The sequence below is a fragment of the Ranitomeya imitator genome, chromosome 4, assembly GCF_032444005.1.
Source record: "Ranitomeya imitator isolate aRanImi1 chromosome 4, aRanImi1.pri, whole genome shotgun sequence".
Classification (NCBI taxonomy): Eukaryota; Metazoa; Chordata; class Amphibia; order Anura; family Dendrobatidae; genus Ranitomeya; species Ranitomeya imitator.
Window position 1 is genome coordinate 632,457,027 of NC_091285.1, and position 19,056 is coordinate 632,476,082.

At 43.1% G+C, this 19,056-nt stretch overlaps 1 protein-coding gene across 2 annotated transcripts in view; it reads right to left on the minus strand.

Moving 5' to 3' along the window:
- GMIP (GEM interacting protein) overlaps positions 1-19,056 on the minus strand; it is a 108,238-nt gene that overhangs the window by 60,797 nt on the left and 28,385 nt on the right. For both annotated transcript variants that reach the window (XM_069766766.1, XM_069766765.1), the window contains one exon: positions 14,868-14,928. In XM_069766766.1, the coding sequence (XP_069622867.1) occupies positions 14,868-14,928 (61 nt within the window). The remainder of the gene's footprint in view (positions 1-14,867; positions 14,929-19,056) is intronic.

Below are 19,056 nucleotides of genomic sequence, written 5' to 3' on the forward strand. Positions count from 1 at the left end.
CAATCACCAGCAACTTATCTCACTTCGTAGATTTATTTTTGCAGAAATATGTTGTCAGTCTTGGGTCATACCTTAAAGATTCATCTGACCTGATTGATACTCTCCAGGCTTTTCCCCGTGTCCCTAATTGTGTCCTCATAACAATGGATGTTCAAGCCCTCTACTCCAATATACCCCATGATCGGGGTGTAGAGGCGGTTGAACATTTCTTGTCTTTGGATGATCAAATGCCTGAACTGCAAAGAACTTTTTTGTTGGATGCTATTAAGTTTGTTCTACATAATAATATTTTCACTTTTGAGCATTTCTTTTATCACCAGATAAAGGGCTGCGCGATGGGGACGAGATTCGCCCCTAGTTACGCAAATCTGTTTATGGGGGCTTTTGAGTCCGTCCTCATCGCGCAGTCCCGTTTGGCTGCTGGTAAGCTTGTTTTTTATCGTCGCTTCATAGACGATCTCTTTTTAATTTGGACAGACACTGAATTGGAAGCCCTTGAATTTGTTCACAGTCTCAACTCTAATTCTTGGGGTCTTACCTTCACAGCTAATTTCTCACGCTCCTCAATTCAATTTTTAGATCTAATGGTACATGTTGACACTGAGGGCTGTTTCTCCACCACTACACACTTTAAAAAGGTGGATGTGAATAGTTACTTGAATTTTAATAGTGGACACCTTCCCAATTGGATCCATAACATCCCATATGGGCAGTATTGGCGCATAAGAAAAAATTGCACAAGAGACAAGGATTTTTTTGAAGAGGCCAAAGTCTTAGAGCAACGTTTTTTACAAAAAGGCTACCCTAAAAAACTGGTTCAAGACGCCCTTTCTAAAACAGGAATATTGTCCCAATATGAATGTATACAGAAAATTAAAAGTAAAACTAGTCGGGGTGCTAAATCCGTGACTTCTGAATTTACTAAGTGGAGCTTGGTTACAACCTTTAATCAATCTCATGCTACTATCCAGAGACTTTTGAAAAAATATTGGTTCATATTGGAAGGTGACCCGATATTCTCAGGTCACATCCCTACCCACCCCAGAATAATTTATAGGCGGAATCGCACACTCCGCAACCTAGTTGCACCCAGCAATACAGTTATTAGCCCCAGTGCCACATCCGCGACCCAGCTAACAAAAAATCCCGGCTGTTTTGCTTGCAGATCTGCAAAATGTCTGTGTTGTAACTCCATCAGAAATGGTGTTAAAGAATTCACATCCAATACTACTAATATTAATTACAGAATCAACTACCATGTCAACTGTCAATCCTCATTTGTAGTATATCTAACAGAATGCGGATGTGGGCTCCAATATGTTGGACGGACTATACAGACCATGCACGCAAGACTAAACAAGCATCGCCAAAATATTAGGAATGGTTTTATGTTGCATAGCCTATCAAAGCATTTTTTAACCAAGCACCAAAAAAATTTAGAATCTCTGAAACTGACGATTATAGATTTTATACCAGAAAATGTATCTGATCGGTATGGGAGCTTGATTAATAGGGAAAGTTTCTGGATTTTTAAATTGGGGACTCTGGCGCCTGAAGGGTTAAATCTTACCATTGAAAGAGTTAACAAGTGATCTCTCTGTTTTTAATCATTTTATAGTGTTTTTATAGTGTAATTTTATTATATGTTGTCTTATTTTTTGCATTTTACCATGTTTTATATTTTAATCAGGTCTAGGGGCTTTATTTAATCTTTTTTTATATATACATAGTTTTGTTCCTATTGTGTTTTTACCATGTGACCTTACTATTTTATCATGTGACTTGTTCTTATCATGTGACCTGCTGACTGCAAATTTTATTGGTTGCTATTTGTTTAAATACCCCTTCCTCCTCTCCATTAATAAACTTCCACCTGATGAAGACGGTTTAACCGTTGAAACGCGTTGTGGTTCAACACTAAAATCCTTGTTTTGGTCTCATTCCCAGCGCTCCTAGGACCGTTATTACTATTTACTGCATTTTGTATCCTCCTAGAAGGTTAACGGCTGGAGCTGCGGTGGACCTTTTGCTTTCAATTGTAACTGTGACCCTCACAGCGCTCCCTAGTGACCGCTTTCTTTTCCCTTGAACTCCCATACATCTCAGCACACACTCCCCTTGTGTTCTCCCATACTTCTCAGAACACACTCTCCTTGTGCTCTCCCATACATCTCAGCACACACTCCCCTTGTGCTCTCCCATATATCTCAGCACACACTCCCCTTGTGTTCTCCCATACATCTCAGCACACACTCCCCTTGTGTTCTCCCATATATCTCAGCACACACTCCTCTTGTGCTCTCCCATACATCTCAGAACACACTCCCCTTGTGTTCTCCCATACATCTCAGCACACACTCCCCTTGTGTTCCCCCATACATCTCAGCACACACTCCCCTTGTGTTCTCCCATACATCTCACCACACACTCCCCTTGTGCTCTCCCATACATCTCAGCACACACTCCCATTGTGCTCTCCCATACATCTCACCACACACTCCCCTTGTGCTCTCCCATACATCTCACCACACACTCCCCTTGTGTTACCCCATACATCTCACCACACACTCCCCTTGTGTTCTCCCATACATCTCAGCACACACTCCCCTTGTGCTCTCCCATACATCTCAGCACACTCTCCCCTTGTGTTCTCCCATACATCTCAGCACACACTCCCCTTGTGTTCCCCCATACATCTCAGCTCACACTCCTCTTGTGCTCTCCCATATATCTCAGCACACACTCCTCTTGTGCTCTGCTGTTGTGAATTCTGCTCTTGGGTTCCCTCCAGTGGTTGTAAGTGGGAATGCAGTTGTCTCTGACTCGCAGTCCTGGCCAGGTGTATCGGATAATTACAATTCTGAATGGGATATTTAGGTGTGCAGGATCCTTTAGCCCTTGCCAGTTGTCAATGTTACTTGTAAAGTATTGGATCACTTTCTGGCTTCTCCTGCTGGCTGCCAAATTCAGCAAAGATAAGTGTTTGGTTTTTTGTGTCTGTGGCACACTGCTGTGTGCTTGTTTCAGTTTTATTTTTTTAACCCATCAAAAGAATACTTGAAGATAAATAATTAAAGAGAAAATACTTAAAAGTTCAAACTGCTTTATTAGACACCACTAGAACAATACACAAATAAGTTAAAAACAAGAGGGGCAGTCTTGGACATTCGTAATGTCACTAGGTATACATCAAGAAATACTTCTTTTTATAGTATCTGAGCACTGGTAACAAAAGAAGAAAGAAATATCCTTTAAAACTATCACACCGCCAAGGTCTATGTCCACAATGGGACGTAAATAAGGAAAAGAGAGTAACCCAATATGTATGCCTGCAGACAATGTAAACAGCCTTTTGATGTATTGCACAAATCCCCCACATAAAGTAGCCTTTAGCAGGTATTAAAAGATGGCAGATATTTTGGAAAGTGCATAGTGCAAATAAGTATATGTATATACTAACCAGTGCTCATGATGAATGCGCCCAAGCTGCCTCCTCACACTCCAACGCGCGTTTCACACGTTCTGCTTCCTCAGGGACTCCCTGAGGAAGCAGAACGTGTGAAACGCGCGTTGGAGTGTGAGGAGGCAGCTTGGGCGCTTTCATCATGAGCACTGGTTAGTATATACATATACTTATTTGCACTATGCACTTTCCAAAATATCTGCTACTTTGTTTTTAACTTATTTGTGTATTGTTCTAGTGGTGTCTAATAAAGCAGTTTGAACTTTTAAGTTTTTTCTCTTTAATTATAATTTATCTTCAAGTATTCTTTTGATGGGTTAAAAGTTTGGTATCTACTTGAAGTGTATATATATTGTAATTTTGGGGTTTTTTCCTTTTCGGATTAAAGTTGTTTCAGTTTTATTCCTGCTCTGTTTGTAGGATTCACTGGAGTTGCAGATATACGCTCCTACATCTTTAGTTAGATGTAGGAGGTTTTTTGTATATTCTGCTGTGGATTTTTTGAAGGGTTTTAATACTGACCGCACAGAACTCTGTCCTATCCTGTCCTATCTAGCTAAAGTGGCCTCCTGTGCTAAACCCTGTTTTTTCTGCCTGTGTAATGTTTTTTCCTCTCCGACTCACCGCCAATATTTGTGGGGGGCTGTCTATCCTTTGGGGATTTTCTCTGAGGCAAGATAGTATTCCGATTTCCATCTTTAGGGGTATTTAGTCCTCCGTGTGTGACGAGGTGTCTAGGTGTGTTAGGTACACTCCACGGCTACTTCTAGTTTCGGTGTTAAGTTCAGGATTGCGGTCAGTATAGTGGCCACTTTCTCCAGTGAAAGTTCTCATGCAGCTCCAAGGTCACCGGATCATAACAGTACAACTGGCCAACAATGAGTTAAATGCATCTCAGAAGAAGGGAAGAAAGGTCTTGAGCCATTTTTTTTTCTCCAGTCTGTTTTGTGTTCTCTTCCCTCTTAATATCTGGGTGGCTGAGAACCCTGGTGCAAGCATGAATGTTCAGGAATTAGCTTCTCGTGTAGACCAGCTTGCTGCTAGGGTGCAAGGTATTTCTGATTATATTGTTCAGATTCCTGCTTTAGAACTGAAGATTCCTACTCCTGATTTGTTTTCTGGTGACAGGTCTAAATTTTTGAGTTTTAAAAACAACTGTAAACTGTTTTATGACCTGAGACCTTGATCCTCTGGTGATTCCATTCAGCAGGTAAAAATCGTAATATCCCTGCTGCGTGGCGACCCGCAGGATTGGACGTTTTCCCTGGAATCTGGGAATCCGGCTTTGCTTAATATTGATTCCTTTTTTCAGGCTTTAGGACTATTATATGATGAACCTAATTCTGTGGATCAAGCTGCGAAGACCTTGTTGGCCCTGTCTCAGGGTCAAGAGGCGGCAGAATTGTATTGTCAGAAATTCCGAAAATGGTCTGTGTTGACTAAATGGAATAATGATGCTTTGGCGGCAGTTTTCAGAAGGGGGGCTTTCTGAATCCGTTAAAGATGTTATGGTGGGGTTTCCCACGCCTTCCGGTCTGAGTGATTCTATGTCTCTGGCCATTCAGATTGACCGACGCCTGCGGGAGCGCAGAACTGTGCGCGCTGTGGCGTTATCCTCAGAGCAAATTTCTGAGCCTATGCAATGTGATAGAATTCTGTCTAGAACGGAATGACAAGGTTTCAGACTACAAAATAGGTTGTGTTATTATTGTGGCAACGCTTCTCATGTCATTTCTGTCTGCCCTAAGCGGACAAAGAGGATCGCCAGTTCAATTACCATCAGTACTGTACAACCTACATTTCTGTTATCTGTGTCCTTGATCTGCTCATTGTCATCATTTTCTGTCATGGCGTTTGTGGATTCAGGCGCGGCCTCGAATTTTATGGATTTTGAGTTTGCCAAGCGTTGTGGTTTTCCCTTGCAGCCTTTGCAGAACCCTATTCCTTTAAGGGGCATTGATGCTACACCCTTGGCTAAAAATAAGCCCCAGTTTTGGACACAGGTGACCATGCGCATGGCGCCAGCCCATCAGGAAGATTGTCGATTTCTGGTGTTGCATAACTTGCATGATGTTATCGTGCTGGGTTTTCCATGGTTACAGGTACATAATCCTGTGTTGGACTGGAAGTCCATGTGTGTGACTAGTTGGGTGTTATAATGGACCTGGTGGTTAAGAGCACACGGAATGACCTGATAGTAACTGATAATAACGGACGAGCTCTGGGACGTGGGAACTCAGCTGACCGCAATCCCTAATCCTATCAAACACACTAGAAATAGCCGTGGATTGCGCCTAACGCTCCCTATGCAACTCGGCACAGCCTAAGAAACTAGCTAGCCCTAAAGAAGGAAAATAAAGCCTACCTTGCCTCAGAGAAATTCCCCTAAGGAAAAGGCAGCCCCCCACATATAATGGCTGTGAGTAAAGATGAAAATACAAACACAGAGATGAAATAGATTTAGCAAAGTGAGGCCCGACTTACTGAACAGACCGAGGATAGGAAAGGTTACTTTGCGCTCAGCACAAAAACCTACAAAAAGACCACGCAGAGGGCGCAAAAGACCCTCCGCACCGACTCACGGTGCGGAGGCGCTCACTCTGCGTCCCAGAGCTTCCAGCAAGCAAGACAACAATAATAATAGCAAGCTGGACAGAAAAATAGCAAACCAAAGAAAATACAAGCTGAAACTTAGCTTCTGCTGGGAAGACAGGTCACAAGAACGATCCAGGAGTGAACTAGACCACTACTGGAACATTGAAAGGTGGCATGGAGCAAAGAACTAAGTGGAGTTAAATAGCGCAGCCTGCTAACGAATTAACCTCGTCACCTGTGGAAGGAAACTCAGAAACACCCACCAGAGGAAGTTCATGGACAGAACCAGCCGAAGTACCATTCATGACCACAGGAGGGAGCCCGACAACAGAATTCACAACAGTTGGGGTTGTCAGGGGGTTCTGTTATGACCTGGTGGTTAGGAGCACCCGGAATGACCTGATAGTTAAAACTCACACAGGACAAGCTCTGGGATGTGGGAGCTCTGCTGACCGCAATCCCTAATCCTATCACACACACTAGAAATAGCCGTGGAGCGCTCCTGACGCTCCCTAGGCACCTTGTCACAGCCTAAGAGCTAGCTAGCCCTAGAAATAGAAAATAAAGCCTACCTTGCCTCAGAGAAATTCCCCAAAGGAAAAGGCAGCCCCCCACATATATTGACTGTGAGTAAAGATGGAAGTCACAAACGCAGAAATGAAACAGGTTTCAGCAAAGGGAGGCCAGACTTACTAAATAGACAGAGGATAGGAAAGGTAGCTTTGCGATCAGCACAAAAAACTACAAAAGACCACGCAGAGTGTGCAAAAAAGACCTCCGCACCGACTAATGGTGCGGAGATGCCACTCTGCATCCCAGAGCTTCCAGCTAGCAAGACAAAATCATGATATCCAGCTGGACAAGAAAACAATGAACGAATTAGATACTATCAGGAACTTAGCTCCTGCTGGAGTAGACAGGTCACCAGAAAGATCCAAGAGCGAACTGAACCAATGCAGCAACATTGACAGCTGGCATGGAGTAACGATCTAAGTGGAGTTAAATAGAGCAGCTAACCAAAGGATAAACCACGTCACCTGTGTAAGGAACCTCAGAAGCAGCAGCTCCACTCACAGCCACCAGAGGGAGCCCACGGACAGAACTCACCGAAGTACCATTCACGACCACAGGAGGGAGCTCGACAATAGAATTCACAACAGGGTTCATGATGATGTTCCTTTGATGTCAATCTCCTCTTCTTCACCTTCTGAAATTCCAGAGTTTTTGTCTGATTTTCAGGATGTATTCAATGAGCCCAAGTCCAGTTTCCTTCCACCGCACAGGGACTGCGATTGTGCTATTGACTTGATTCCAGGCTGTAAGTTTCCTAAGGGTCGACTTTTCAACCTGTCTGTGCCTGAACATACCGCCATGCGGAGCTATATTAAGGAGTCTCATGTGCAACAGGTCAGGATGGTATTTCAGATCCTTCGTGACAATGCCCTGTTTGTGAAAGGGTCTGTGTCTCTTTGGGGTTCAGAAAGTCTCTTTTTTGGGCTTCATTTTTTCTCCTTCGTCTATAGAGATGGATCCGGTTAAGGTTCAGGCCATTCATGATTGGATTCAGCCCACATCCGTGAAGAGCCTTCAGAAATTTTTGGGTTTTGCAAATTTTTATCACCGTTTCATTGCTAATTTTTCCAGCGTGGTTAAACCCTTGACCGATTTGACGAAGAAAGGAGCTGATGTGGCGAATTGGTCCTCTGCGGCTGTCTCTGCCTTTCAGGAGCTGAAACGTCGATTTACTTCTGCTCCAGTGTTGCGCCAACCGGATGTTCCTCTTCCGTTTCAGGTTGAGGTTGACGCTTCTGAGATTGGGGCAGGGGCCGTTTTGTATCAGAGGGATCCTGTTGGTTCCTTAATGAAACCGTGTGCCTTCTTTTCCCGTAAGTTTTCGCCTGCTGAAAGCAATTATGATGTCGGCAATCGGGAGTTGTTGGCTATGAAGTGGGCATTTGAGGAGTGGCGACATTGGCTTGAGGGAGCTAAGCACCGTATTGTGGTCTTGACTGATCATAAGAATTTGATTTACCTCGAGTCTGCTAAACGGCTGAATCCTAGACAGGCTCGATGGTCCTTGTTTTTTTTCCCGTTTTGATTTCGTGGTCTCGTACCTTCCGGGTTCTAAGAATATTAAGGCTGATGCCCTCTCTAGGAGTTTTTTGCCTGATTCTCCTGAGGTCTTAGAGCCGGTCGGTATTCTGAAAGAGGGGGTGGTCCTTTCTGCCATTTCCCCTGATTTACGACGGATTCTTCAGGAATTTCAGGCTGACAAACCTGACCGCTGTCCTGTGGGGAAATTGTTTGTTCCTGACAGGTGGACTAGTAGAGTGATTTCTGAGGTTCACTGTTCCGTGTTGGCTGGTCATCCTGGCATTTTTGGTACCAGAGATTTGGTTGGTAGGTCCTTTTGGTGGCCTTCATTGTCACGTGATGTGCGTTCTTTTGTGCAGTCCTGTGGGACTTGTGCGCGGGCCAAGCCTTGTTGTTCCCGTGCTAGTGGGTTGCTTTTGCCATTGCCAGTCCCTGAGAGGCCCTGGACGCATATTTCGATGGATTTTATTTCTGATCTTCCGGTCTCCCAGAAGATGTCTGTTATCTGGGTTGTTTGTGACCGGTTCTCTAAGATGGTTCATTTGGGCCCTTACCTAAATTGCCTTCCTCTTCAGATTTGGTTCCGTTGTTCTTTCAGCATGTGGTTCGTTTGCATGGTATTCCGGAGAATATTGTGTCCAACAGAGGTTCCCAGTTTGTTTCTAGGTTTTGGCGGGCCTTTTGTGCTAGGCTGGGCATTGATTTGTCTTTTTCTTCTGCATTTCATCCTCAGACAAATGGTCAGACCGAGCGAACTAATCAGACCTTGGAGACTTATTTGAGATGCTTTGTGTCTGCTGATTAGGATGATTGGGTGGCCTTCTTGCCATTGGCCGAGTTTGCCCTTAATAATCGGGCTAGTTCTGCTACCTTGGTTTCGCCTTTCTTTTGTAATTTTGGTTTTCATCCTCGTTTTTCTTCTGGGCAGGTTGAGCCTTCTGACTGTCCTGGTGTGGATTCTGTGGTGGACAGGTTGCAGCAGATTTGGGCTCAGGTGGTGGACAAGTTGGTGTTGTCTCAAGAGGAGGCTCAACGTTTTGCTAATCGTCGTCGGTGTGTTGGTTCCCGGCTTCGGGTTGGGGATCTGGTCTGGTTGTCTTCCCGTCATGTTCCTATGAAGGTTTCTTCTCCTAAGTTTAAGCCTCGGTTTATTGGTCCTTATAGGATTTCTGAGATTATTAATCCGGTGTCTTTTCGTCTGGCGCTTCCGGCCTCTTTTGCTATCCATAATGTCTTCCATAGATCTTTGTTGCGGAAATATGTGGAGCCCGTTGTTCACTCTGTTGATCCTCCGGCCCCTGTGTTGGTTGATGGGGAGTTGGAATATGTTGTTGAGAAGATTTTGGATTCCCGTTTTTCGAGGCGGAAGCTTCAGTACCTGGTCAAATGGAAGGGTTATGGCCAGGAGGAAAATTCTTGGGTTTTTGCCTCTGATGTCCATGCTGCTGATTTTGTCCGTGCCTTTCATCTGGCTCGTCCTGGGGGTCCTGGTGAGGGTTCGGTGACCCCTCCTCAAGGGGGGGGGGTACTGTTGTGAATTACTCCCCTTGTGTTCTCCCATACATCTCAGCGCACACTCCCCTTGTGCTCTCCCATATACAGTGGGGCAAAAAAGTATTTAGTCAGTCAGCAATAGTGCAAGTTCCACCACTTAAAAAGATGAGAGGCGTCTGTAATTTACATCATAGGTAGACCTCAACTATGGGAGACAAACTGAGAAAAAAAAATCCAGAAAATCACATTGTCTGTTTTTTTTAACAATTTATTTGCATATTATGGTGGAAAATAAGTATTTGGTCAGAAACAAACAATCAAGATTTCTGGCTCTCACAGACCTGTAACTTCTTCTTTAAGAGTCTCCTCTTTCCTCCACTCATTACCTGTAGTAATGGCACCTGTGTCAGTATAAAAAGACACCTGTGCACACCCTCAAACAGTCTGACTCCAAACTCCACTATGGTGAAGACCAAAGAGCTGTCAAAGGACACCAGAAACAAAATTGTAGCCCTGCACCAGGCTGGGAAGACTGAATCTGCAATAGCCAACCAGCTTGGAGTGAAGAAATCAACAGTGGGAGCAATAATTAGAAAATGGAAGACATACAAGACCACTGATAATCTCCCTCGATCTGGGGCTCCACGCAAAATCCCACCCCGTGGGGTCAGAATGATCACAAGAACGGTGAGCAAAAATCCCAGAACCACGCGGGGGGACCTAGTGAATGAACTGCAGAGAGCTGGGACCAATGTAACAAGGCCTACCATAAGTAACACACTACGCCACCATGGACTCAGATCCTGCAGTGCCAGACGTGTCCCACTGCTTAAGCCAGTACATGTCCGGGCCCGTCTGAAGTTTGCTAGAGAGCATTTGGATGATCCAGAGGAGTTTTGGGAGAATGTCCTATGGTCTGATGAAACCAAACTGGAACTGTTTGGTAGAAACACAACTTGTCGTGTTTGGAGGAAAAAGAATACTGAGTTGCATCCATCAAACACCATACCTACTGTAAAGCATGGTGGTGGAAACATCATGCTTTGGGGCTGTTTCTCTGCAAAGGGGCCAGGACGACTGATCCGGGTACATGAAAGAATGAATGGGGCCATGTATCGTGAGATTTTGAGTGCAAACCTCCTTCCATCAGCAAGGGCATTGAAGATGAAACGTGGCTGGGTCTTTCAACATGACAATGATCCAAAGCACACCGCCAGGGCAATGAAGGAGTGGCTTCGTAAGAAGCATTTCAAGGTCCTGGGGTGGCCTAGCCAGTCTCTAGATCTCAACCCTATAGAAAACCTTTGGAGGGAGTTGAAAGTCCATGTTGCCAAGCGAAAAGCCAAAAACATCACTGCTCTAGAGGAGATCTGCATGGAGGAATGGGCCAACATACCAACAACAGTGTGTGGCAACCTTGTGAAGACTTACAGAAAACGTTTGACCTCTGTCATTGCCAACAAAGGATATATTACAAAGTATTGAGATGAAATTTTGTTTCTGACCAAATACTTATTTTCCACCATAATATGCAAATAAAATGTTAAAAAAACAGACAATGTGATTTTCTGGATTTTTTTTTCTCAGTTTGTCTCCCATAGTTGAGGTCTACCTATGATGTAAATTACAGACGCCTCTCATCTTTTTAAGTGGTGGAACTTGCACTATTGCTGACTGACTAAATACTTTTTTGCCCCACTGTATCTCAGCACGCACTCCCCTTGTGTTCTCCCATACATCTCAGCACACACTCCCTTTGTGTTCTCTCATACATCTCAGCACACACTCCCCTTGTGTTCTCCCATACATCTCAGCACACACTCCCCTTGTGTTCTCCCATACATCTCAGCACGCACTCCTCTTGTGTTCTCCCATACATCTCAGTACGCACTCCCCTTGTGTTCTCCCATACATCTCAGCACACACTCCCCTTGTGCTCTCCCATACATCTCAGCACACACTCCCCTTGTGTTCTCCCATATATCTCAGCACACACTCCCTTTGTGTTCTCCCATACATCTCAGCACACACTCCCTTTGTGTTCTCCCCATACATCTCAGTACGTACTCCTCTTGTGTTCTCCCATACATCTCAGTACGCACTCCTCTTGTGCTCTCCCATACATCTCAGCACACACTCCCTTTGTGTTCTCCCATATATCTCAGCACACACTCCCCTTGTGCTCTCCCATACATCTCAGCACACACTCCTCTTGTGTTCTCCCATACATCTCAGCGCACACTCCTCTTGTGTTCTCCCATACATCTCAGCACACACTCCCCTTGTGCTCTCCCATACATCTCAGCACACACTCCCCTTGTGTTCTCCCATATATCTCAGCACACACTCCCTTTGTGTTCTCCCATACATCTCAGCACACACTCCCTTTGTGTTCTCCCCATACATCTCAGTACGCACTCCCCTTGTGTTCTCCCATACATCTCAGCACACACTCCCCTTGTGCTCTCCCATACATCTCAGCACACACTCCCCTTGTGTTCTCCCATATATCTCAGCACACACTCCCTTTGTGTTCTCCCATACATCTCAGCACACACTCCCTTTGTGTTCTCCCATACATCTCAGTACGTACTCCTCTTGTGTTCTCCCATACATCTCAGTACGCACTCCTCTTGTGCTCTCCCATACATCTCAGCACACACTCCCTTTGTGTTCTCCCATATATCTCAGCACACACTCCCTTTGTGTTCTCCCATATATCTCAGCACACACTCCCCTTGTGCTCTCCCATACATCTCAGCGCACACTCCTCTTGTGTTCTCCCATACATCTCAGCGCACACTCCTCTTGTGTTCTCCCATACATCTCAGCACACACTCCCCTTGTGCTCTCCCATACATCTCAGCACACACTCCCCTTGTGCTCTCCCATACATCTCAGCACACACTCCCTTTGTGTTCTCCCATATATCTCAGCACACACTCCCCTTGTGCTCTCCCATACATCTCAGTACGCACTCCTCTTGTGCTCTCCTATGTATCTCAGCACGCATAGCGCCTGCTACCCTCTATCTCCTCCACAAGCTGGGCACAGGTATGCTATTTGGCCGGTGAGCTCATGCCATGATTTAATACAGCTTTAAATAACCACAAATGGAAATGAATGACCTGGGAATGGTATGTTGTCTAATCCAAAAGGTCTAAAGGGGCAAAGCCACACTAGAAATAAGCCCTCTCTCTAGCAGGTCAATAAAATTGCGCTTTTGTTGTACTACATTAAAATAGTTATTTTATGGGTTATTAAATTAAAGTGACAATGCTAATGTGCCAAAAATAGATTTGGCTATTCGATATATGTGTATAATCTAATTTATATATGGCAAATTAAGATTGTCACTTTAATTCATTACCCCATAAAATAACTTTGAATGTACTACAATAAAATCAAAGTTTTATTGACTTGCTAGAGAGGTATCATTTGTAGTGGGGCTTTGTCCATTTAGATATTTTTGGATCATGCCATGATTTCTTTTTTTGCTCTATTTTATGGCAGATAAAACAGTGATTTTATCAAAATTATATCAAGCAGCCCAGTAAGTGATACATCGCTGAAATCAGAGCCAATTGCCCTATATTATACTGCCTTTAGATGGGGTATCAAAAAACTGTTGGCAGATTCTCGTTAAGCTTTACTTGTTCCAGATTAAATATTTAAGCAAAACTTAAGCGTGTTTCCATATTAAACGGTTCATCATTATATTTGATGTTAAGGAAAAAGTTCCTCAATTGGAGACATTTTTTTTTAATAAATATAAAGGTTGACCCGCGACTTTGTCCAAGCTTATAATTGTGGCCCTCTGTGTATTTGAGCTTGACATTCTTCATATACAATTCAGGTTCTGAAGAAGGTCTAAGATATTGGCCAAAATGTTGCATGTACATTTAACATGCACATTGGATTGTTAATAAATATTACTTGATTTAACTATGGAGTACTTAGTTAGCACTTAGTAGGACCCTACTAGCGTACCACCTAATCGAAGTGCCATGATCCACACACACTGCTAATGACTTAGGCTACTTTCACACATCAGGTTTTCACTGTCAGGCTAAATCCGGCTAAATATCAAAAAACCGGATGCGGCGAATGTTGTTTTTTCCCCATAGACTTGTATTAGTCCTGGATTGCGCCGGATGACATTGCGTTTCATCCGGTTTTCACCAGATCCAGCAAATCTGCCGTTTCCGGTTTCTGGAAAAAACGTCCATAGCAAAGTTTCTTGTCTCCGGCGAAAAAGCCGGAAGCTGTTTGCTAGAATGGAAGCCTATGGGAGCCGGAAGGTGCCGGATCCGGAAAATGACGGATTCTGGCACCGGATTCCGTTTTTTTAAACTGAGCATGCTCCAATATTTTTTTTATCCAATAATCTAGATATGCTAGCTGGATCCGTTGAAAAAACAGATCCGTTACATCAGTTTTTCACAATCTATGTCGGATCCGGTTTTTCTAACATTCGCCGGATTGTGCCTGATGCAAAAAACCTGATGTGTTACCTGAGGAGCTCTTACTGCCAGCCCTGATGCACTGGGATATTTGGAGATCCGCCCACTAGCCTGGTTTTGCCGGAAATGATCTGAGAACATGTGATTTTACCTTTTCTCATTTAATCCCGTTATTTTATAATTACTTTGCACATACTTTGTCTCATATTGTAACATCTTTATATACCTTTTTATAAACACTGCCTTAATCTTTCGGAGTAAAATATTTACATTACTAGTTTCGTTCTTCCTGCTCTAAAATGTACCCTAAGTCTTCTGAAGGGAATTACGCTACTGTTTTGGGTTAGCTTCAGACCCGTTAATCGAAGCTGGTGAATCGTGACATATCATAAAAGATAAAATATAATATATACATATATATATATATATATATAAAAGATTATATAAAAATGAAAGATTATTAGATTATGTGTGAAAGTAGCCTGAGACACCATGCCACCCAGAAGGTCTAGTTCATGATGTTTAGAACAAAGCAATTGAGAAATATGTTCCATTACATTGTGTCTTAAGTCTTTCCATCTTCCTACATCATATTGGTCCATATTCCACTGATGTTGTAAATGAAGATAGTCAGGGCGTAGGAAATCAGATGATAGTGACAAATGAGGGATGAAGAAATATCTAGACAACAGGGACTTGTATATAAAGGAATATTGGGGAAAGACCACATCGCCATTTTTCATTAAGATGGTACTTACTGGATATGGGCATCACATCGCGGTCATTTGTTGTACGATTTATTTCCAGCGGAGTGCTGATCTATGACAGAACAGAACATGGACAGTGATAATCGTATACTACATTCCTCACCACGTGAATCTGTTTTTTTTTGCCATGGTTTTGATATTTTTCTAATAAACAATTGTATTTAAAGAAGCTGGAACAACACTTTTTTCTACACTGTTTCTACAAGCCGTATAAGGTGTGCCGCAGTAGGTGAGCTGGTGCCCTCTTTACCTTTTGCTTCTATATAGCAGAGGCCTTAGGACAATTGTGTTTTTTGCCTATAGTATACTCAAGTCTTCGGGACATTCTTTGAAATGGCGCACATGATTCATACATTTTGTACAAAATAAAAAATAATGCCTTTACTCTTTTTACCTTTCAGACAAAAAAAATAATGTAAAAGATTACAGATAAAGTAGTCAAATTAAGTATTTGATACACTGCCGGTTTTGCAAGTTTTCCCACCTACAAAGAATGGAGAGGTCTGTCATTTTTATCGTAGGTGCACCTCACCTGTGAGAGACAGACTCTAAAAATAAAAACCAAAAAATCATATTGTAAGGGTTTTACATAATAAAATTAAATTATATTGCATGAAATAACTATTTGATCACCTACCAACCAGCAAGAATTCTGGCTCTCACAGAACTGTTAGTTTTTCTTTAAGAAGCCCTCCTTTTCCACACTTATTACCTGTATTAACTGCAACTGTTTGAACTCTTAATCTGCATAAAAGACAACTGTCCACACAATCAATCACACTCCAACCTCTCCACCATGGCCAAGACCAAAGAGCTATCTAAGGACACGAGGGACAAAATTGTAAACCTGCATGAGGCTGGGATGGGCTACAGGGCAATAGGCAAGCAGCTTGGTGAGAAGGCAGCAACTGTTGGTGCAATTATTAGAAAATGTAAGAAACACAAGACGACTGTCAATCTTCCTTGGTCTTCCATGCAAGATTTCGCCTCATGGGGTAAGGATGATTCTGAGAAAGGCCAGCAATCAGCCCAGAACTACACGGGAGGACCTGGTCAATGACTTGAACAGATGTGGGAATATAGTCTCAAACATTACCATTAGTAACACACTATGCGATCATGGATTAAAATCATGCAGGGCACAGAAGGTCCCCCTGCTCACGCCAGCACATGTCCAGGCCCACTTGAAGTTCACCAATGGCCATTTGGATGATCCAGAGGAGGCATGGTAGAAGGTCATGTGGTCAGATGAGTCCAAAATAGAACTTTTTGGTATCAACTCCACTTGCAGTGCTTAGAGGAAGAACACATGAGTACAACCACAGACCAATGGAGAAGCATGGTGGGGGAAACGTCATACTTTGGGGTTGCTTTTCTGCAAAGGGGACAGGACACCTGCACCGTATTGAATGGAGGATGGATGGGGTCATGTATCGCGAGATTTTGGTCCGTAACTTTCTTCTCTCAGTAAAAGTATTGAAGATGGGTCGTGGCTGGGTCTTCCAGCATGACAATGACCCGAAACACACAGCCAGGCCAATTAACCCCTTCATGACCTTGGGATTTTTCGTTTTTCCGTGTTCGTTTTTCACTCCCCTCCTTCCCAGAGCCATAACTTTTTTATTTTTCCGTCAATTTGGCCATGTGAGGGCTTATTTTTTGCGGGACGAGTTGTACTTTTGAACGACATCATTGGTTTTAGCATGTCGTGTACTAGAAAACGGGAAAAAAATTCCAAGTGCGGTGAAATTGCAAAAAAAGTGCAATCCCACACTTGTTTTTTTGTTTGGCTTTTTTGCTAGGTTCACTAAATGCTAAAACTGACCTGCTATTATGATTCTCCAGGTCAGTACGAGTTCATAGACACCTAACATGACTAGGTTATTTTTTATCTAAGTGGTGAAAAAAAATTCCAAACGTTGCTAAAAAAAAAAAAAAAATTGCGCCATTTTCCGATACCCGTAGCGTCTCCATTTTTCGTGATCTGGGGTCGGTTGAGGGCTTTTTTTTGCATGCCGAGATGACGTTTTTAATGATAGCATTTCGGTGCAGATACATTCTTTTGATCGCCCGTTATTGCATTTTAATGCAATGTCGCGGCGACCAAAAAAACGTAATTCTGGCGTTTTTAATTTTTTTCCCGCTACGCTGTTTAGCGATCAGGTTAATGCTTTTTTTTAGTTGATAGATCGGGCGATTCTGAGCACGGCGATACCAAATATGCGTAGATTTTATTTTTTTTTATTGATTTATTTTGATTGGGGCGAAAGGGGGGTGATTTAAACTTTTATATTTTTTTTATTTTTTTAACATTTTTTTCAACTTTTTTTTTTACTTTTGCCATGCTTCAATAGCCTCCATGGGAGGCTAGAAGCAGGCACAACCTGATCGCTGCTATGTAGCAGAAATGGAGGTGTGCTGTGAGCGCCGACCACAGGGTGGTGCTCACAGCCACCGGTGATCAGTAACCATAGAGGTCTCAAGGACAGGGGCAGCACGGTGGCGCAGTGGTTAGCACTACAGCCTTGCAGCGCTGGGGTCCTGGGTTCTAATCCCACCCAGGACAACATCTGCAAAGAGTTTGTATGTTCTCTCCGTGTTTGCGTGGGTTTCCTCCGGGCACTCCGGTTTCCTCCCACATTCCAAAGACATACTGATAGGAATTCTAGATTGTGAGCCCAATCGGGGACAGTGATGATAATGTGCGCAAAAAACTGTAAAGCGCTGCGGAATATGTTAGCGCTATATAAAAATAAAGATTATTATTATTATTATAAGGACCTCTATGGTTACAATGGAGACGCATCGCCGACCCCCGATCATGTGACGGGGGTCGGCGATGACGTCATTTCCGGCCGCCCGGCCGGATGCGGTGGTTAAATGCCGCTGTCTGCGTTTCCGAGGTCAGATAGGGGTTAAGGAGTGACTCCGTAAGAAGCATTTCATGGTCCTAAAGTGGCCTAGCCAGTCTCCAGACCTGAACTCAATAGAAAATCTTTGGAGGGACCTGAAACTCAATGTTGCCCAGAAACAGCCCTGAAACCGGAAAGATCTGGAGAAGATCTGTATGGAGGAGTGGACCAAAATCCCTGCTGCAATTTGTGCAAACTTGGTCAAGAACTACAGGAAACGTCTGACCTCTGTAATTGCAAAGGTTTCTCCACTAAATATTAAGTTTTGCTTTTCAATTGTATCAAATACTTATTTCATGCAATAAAATGCAAATTAATTCTGTAAAAGTCATACAATGTGATTGTCTGGATTTTTTTTTAAGATTCTGTCTCTCACAGTCAAAGTGTGCCTACAATAAAAGACTTTGTAGGTGGGAAAACATGCAAAATAGGCAGTGTATCAAATACTTATTTTGCTCACTGTATGTAGCACAACACTGAAACTGTTGCATTGTGATGGGGCATATAATGATTTCTTATGCAGTCCCAATGCGATCTGCATCCTTTTGCGACTGCAACAGAGTTACAAATGTTTCCAAATGAGTTGGATTTTTCGTCACAGGTCGCGCGTGACACGCTTGCCTTATGATTTAATGCAAGTCACACACGACAAGCAGTCAATTATTTTCAACTTTTATTTTCTGTTTTATTTACAGCAGAAATAGAGCTGGAAAATAGTCCTTCAATAGCAAAACGCAGACACACATTTTTATTGCGAGACTTGTCAGAACTGCTTTCGCTGTGTAGCCCTAGACTTATCTACTACAGCTTGTTTAATAAATGGGGTCAGTGGTGCATTTAGGCTCACACTCACAAGCTCCTGTCAATTCCTTTCTACAAAGATTACATTGATCCAGTATGATCCGGTCAATAATAATCAGGTCTGTTCTGACCAGGAAATTATAAGATCAGATCATAGTGAGGCCAATGGGAAGAGGAAGTTGAGTAAGTCAGCTGTATGTGATGTATATATTAATCATAACCGCACCTAGTTATCCTATTGTAATCTTCAGTTTATTATAACTCAACAAAATAACACTCAAATAGCATCCAATTTAACTTTGAAATGTTTGCAATGCATATCTAATATATAAAGCTGAATGTGTGTGTGTGTATGTGTGTTTGTGTATGTATGTATGTATGTCCGGGATTGGCATTTGCACCGTCGCAGCTACAGCCACAAAATTTTGCACGGTCACACGTCTGGACCCTGAGAGCATCATAGGCTA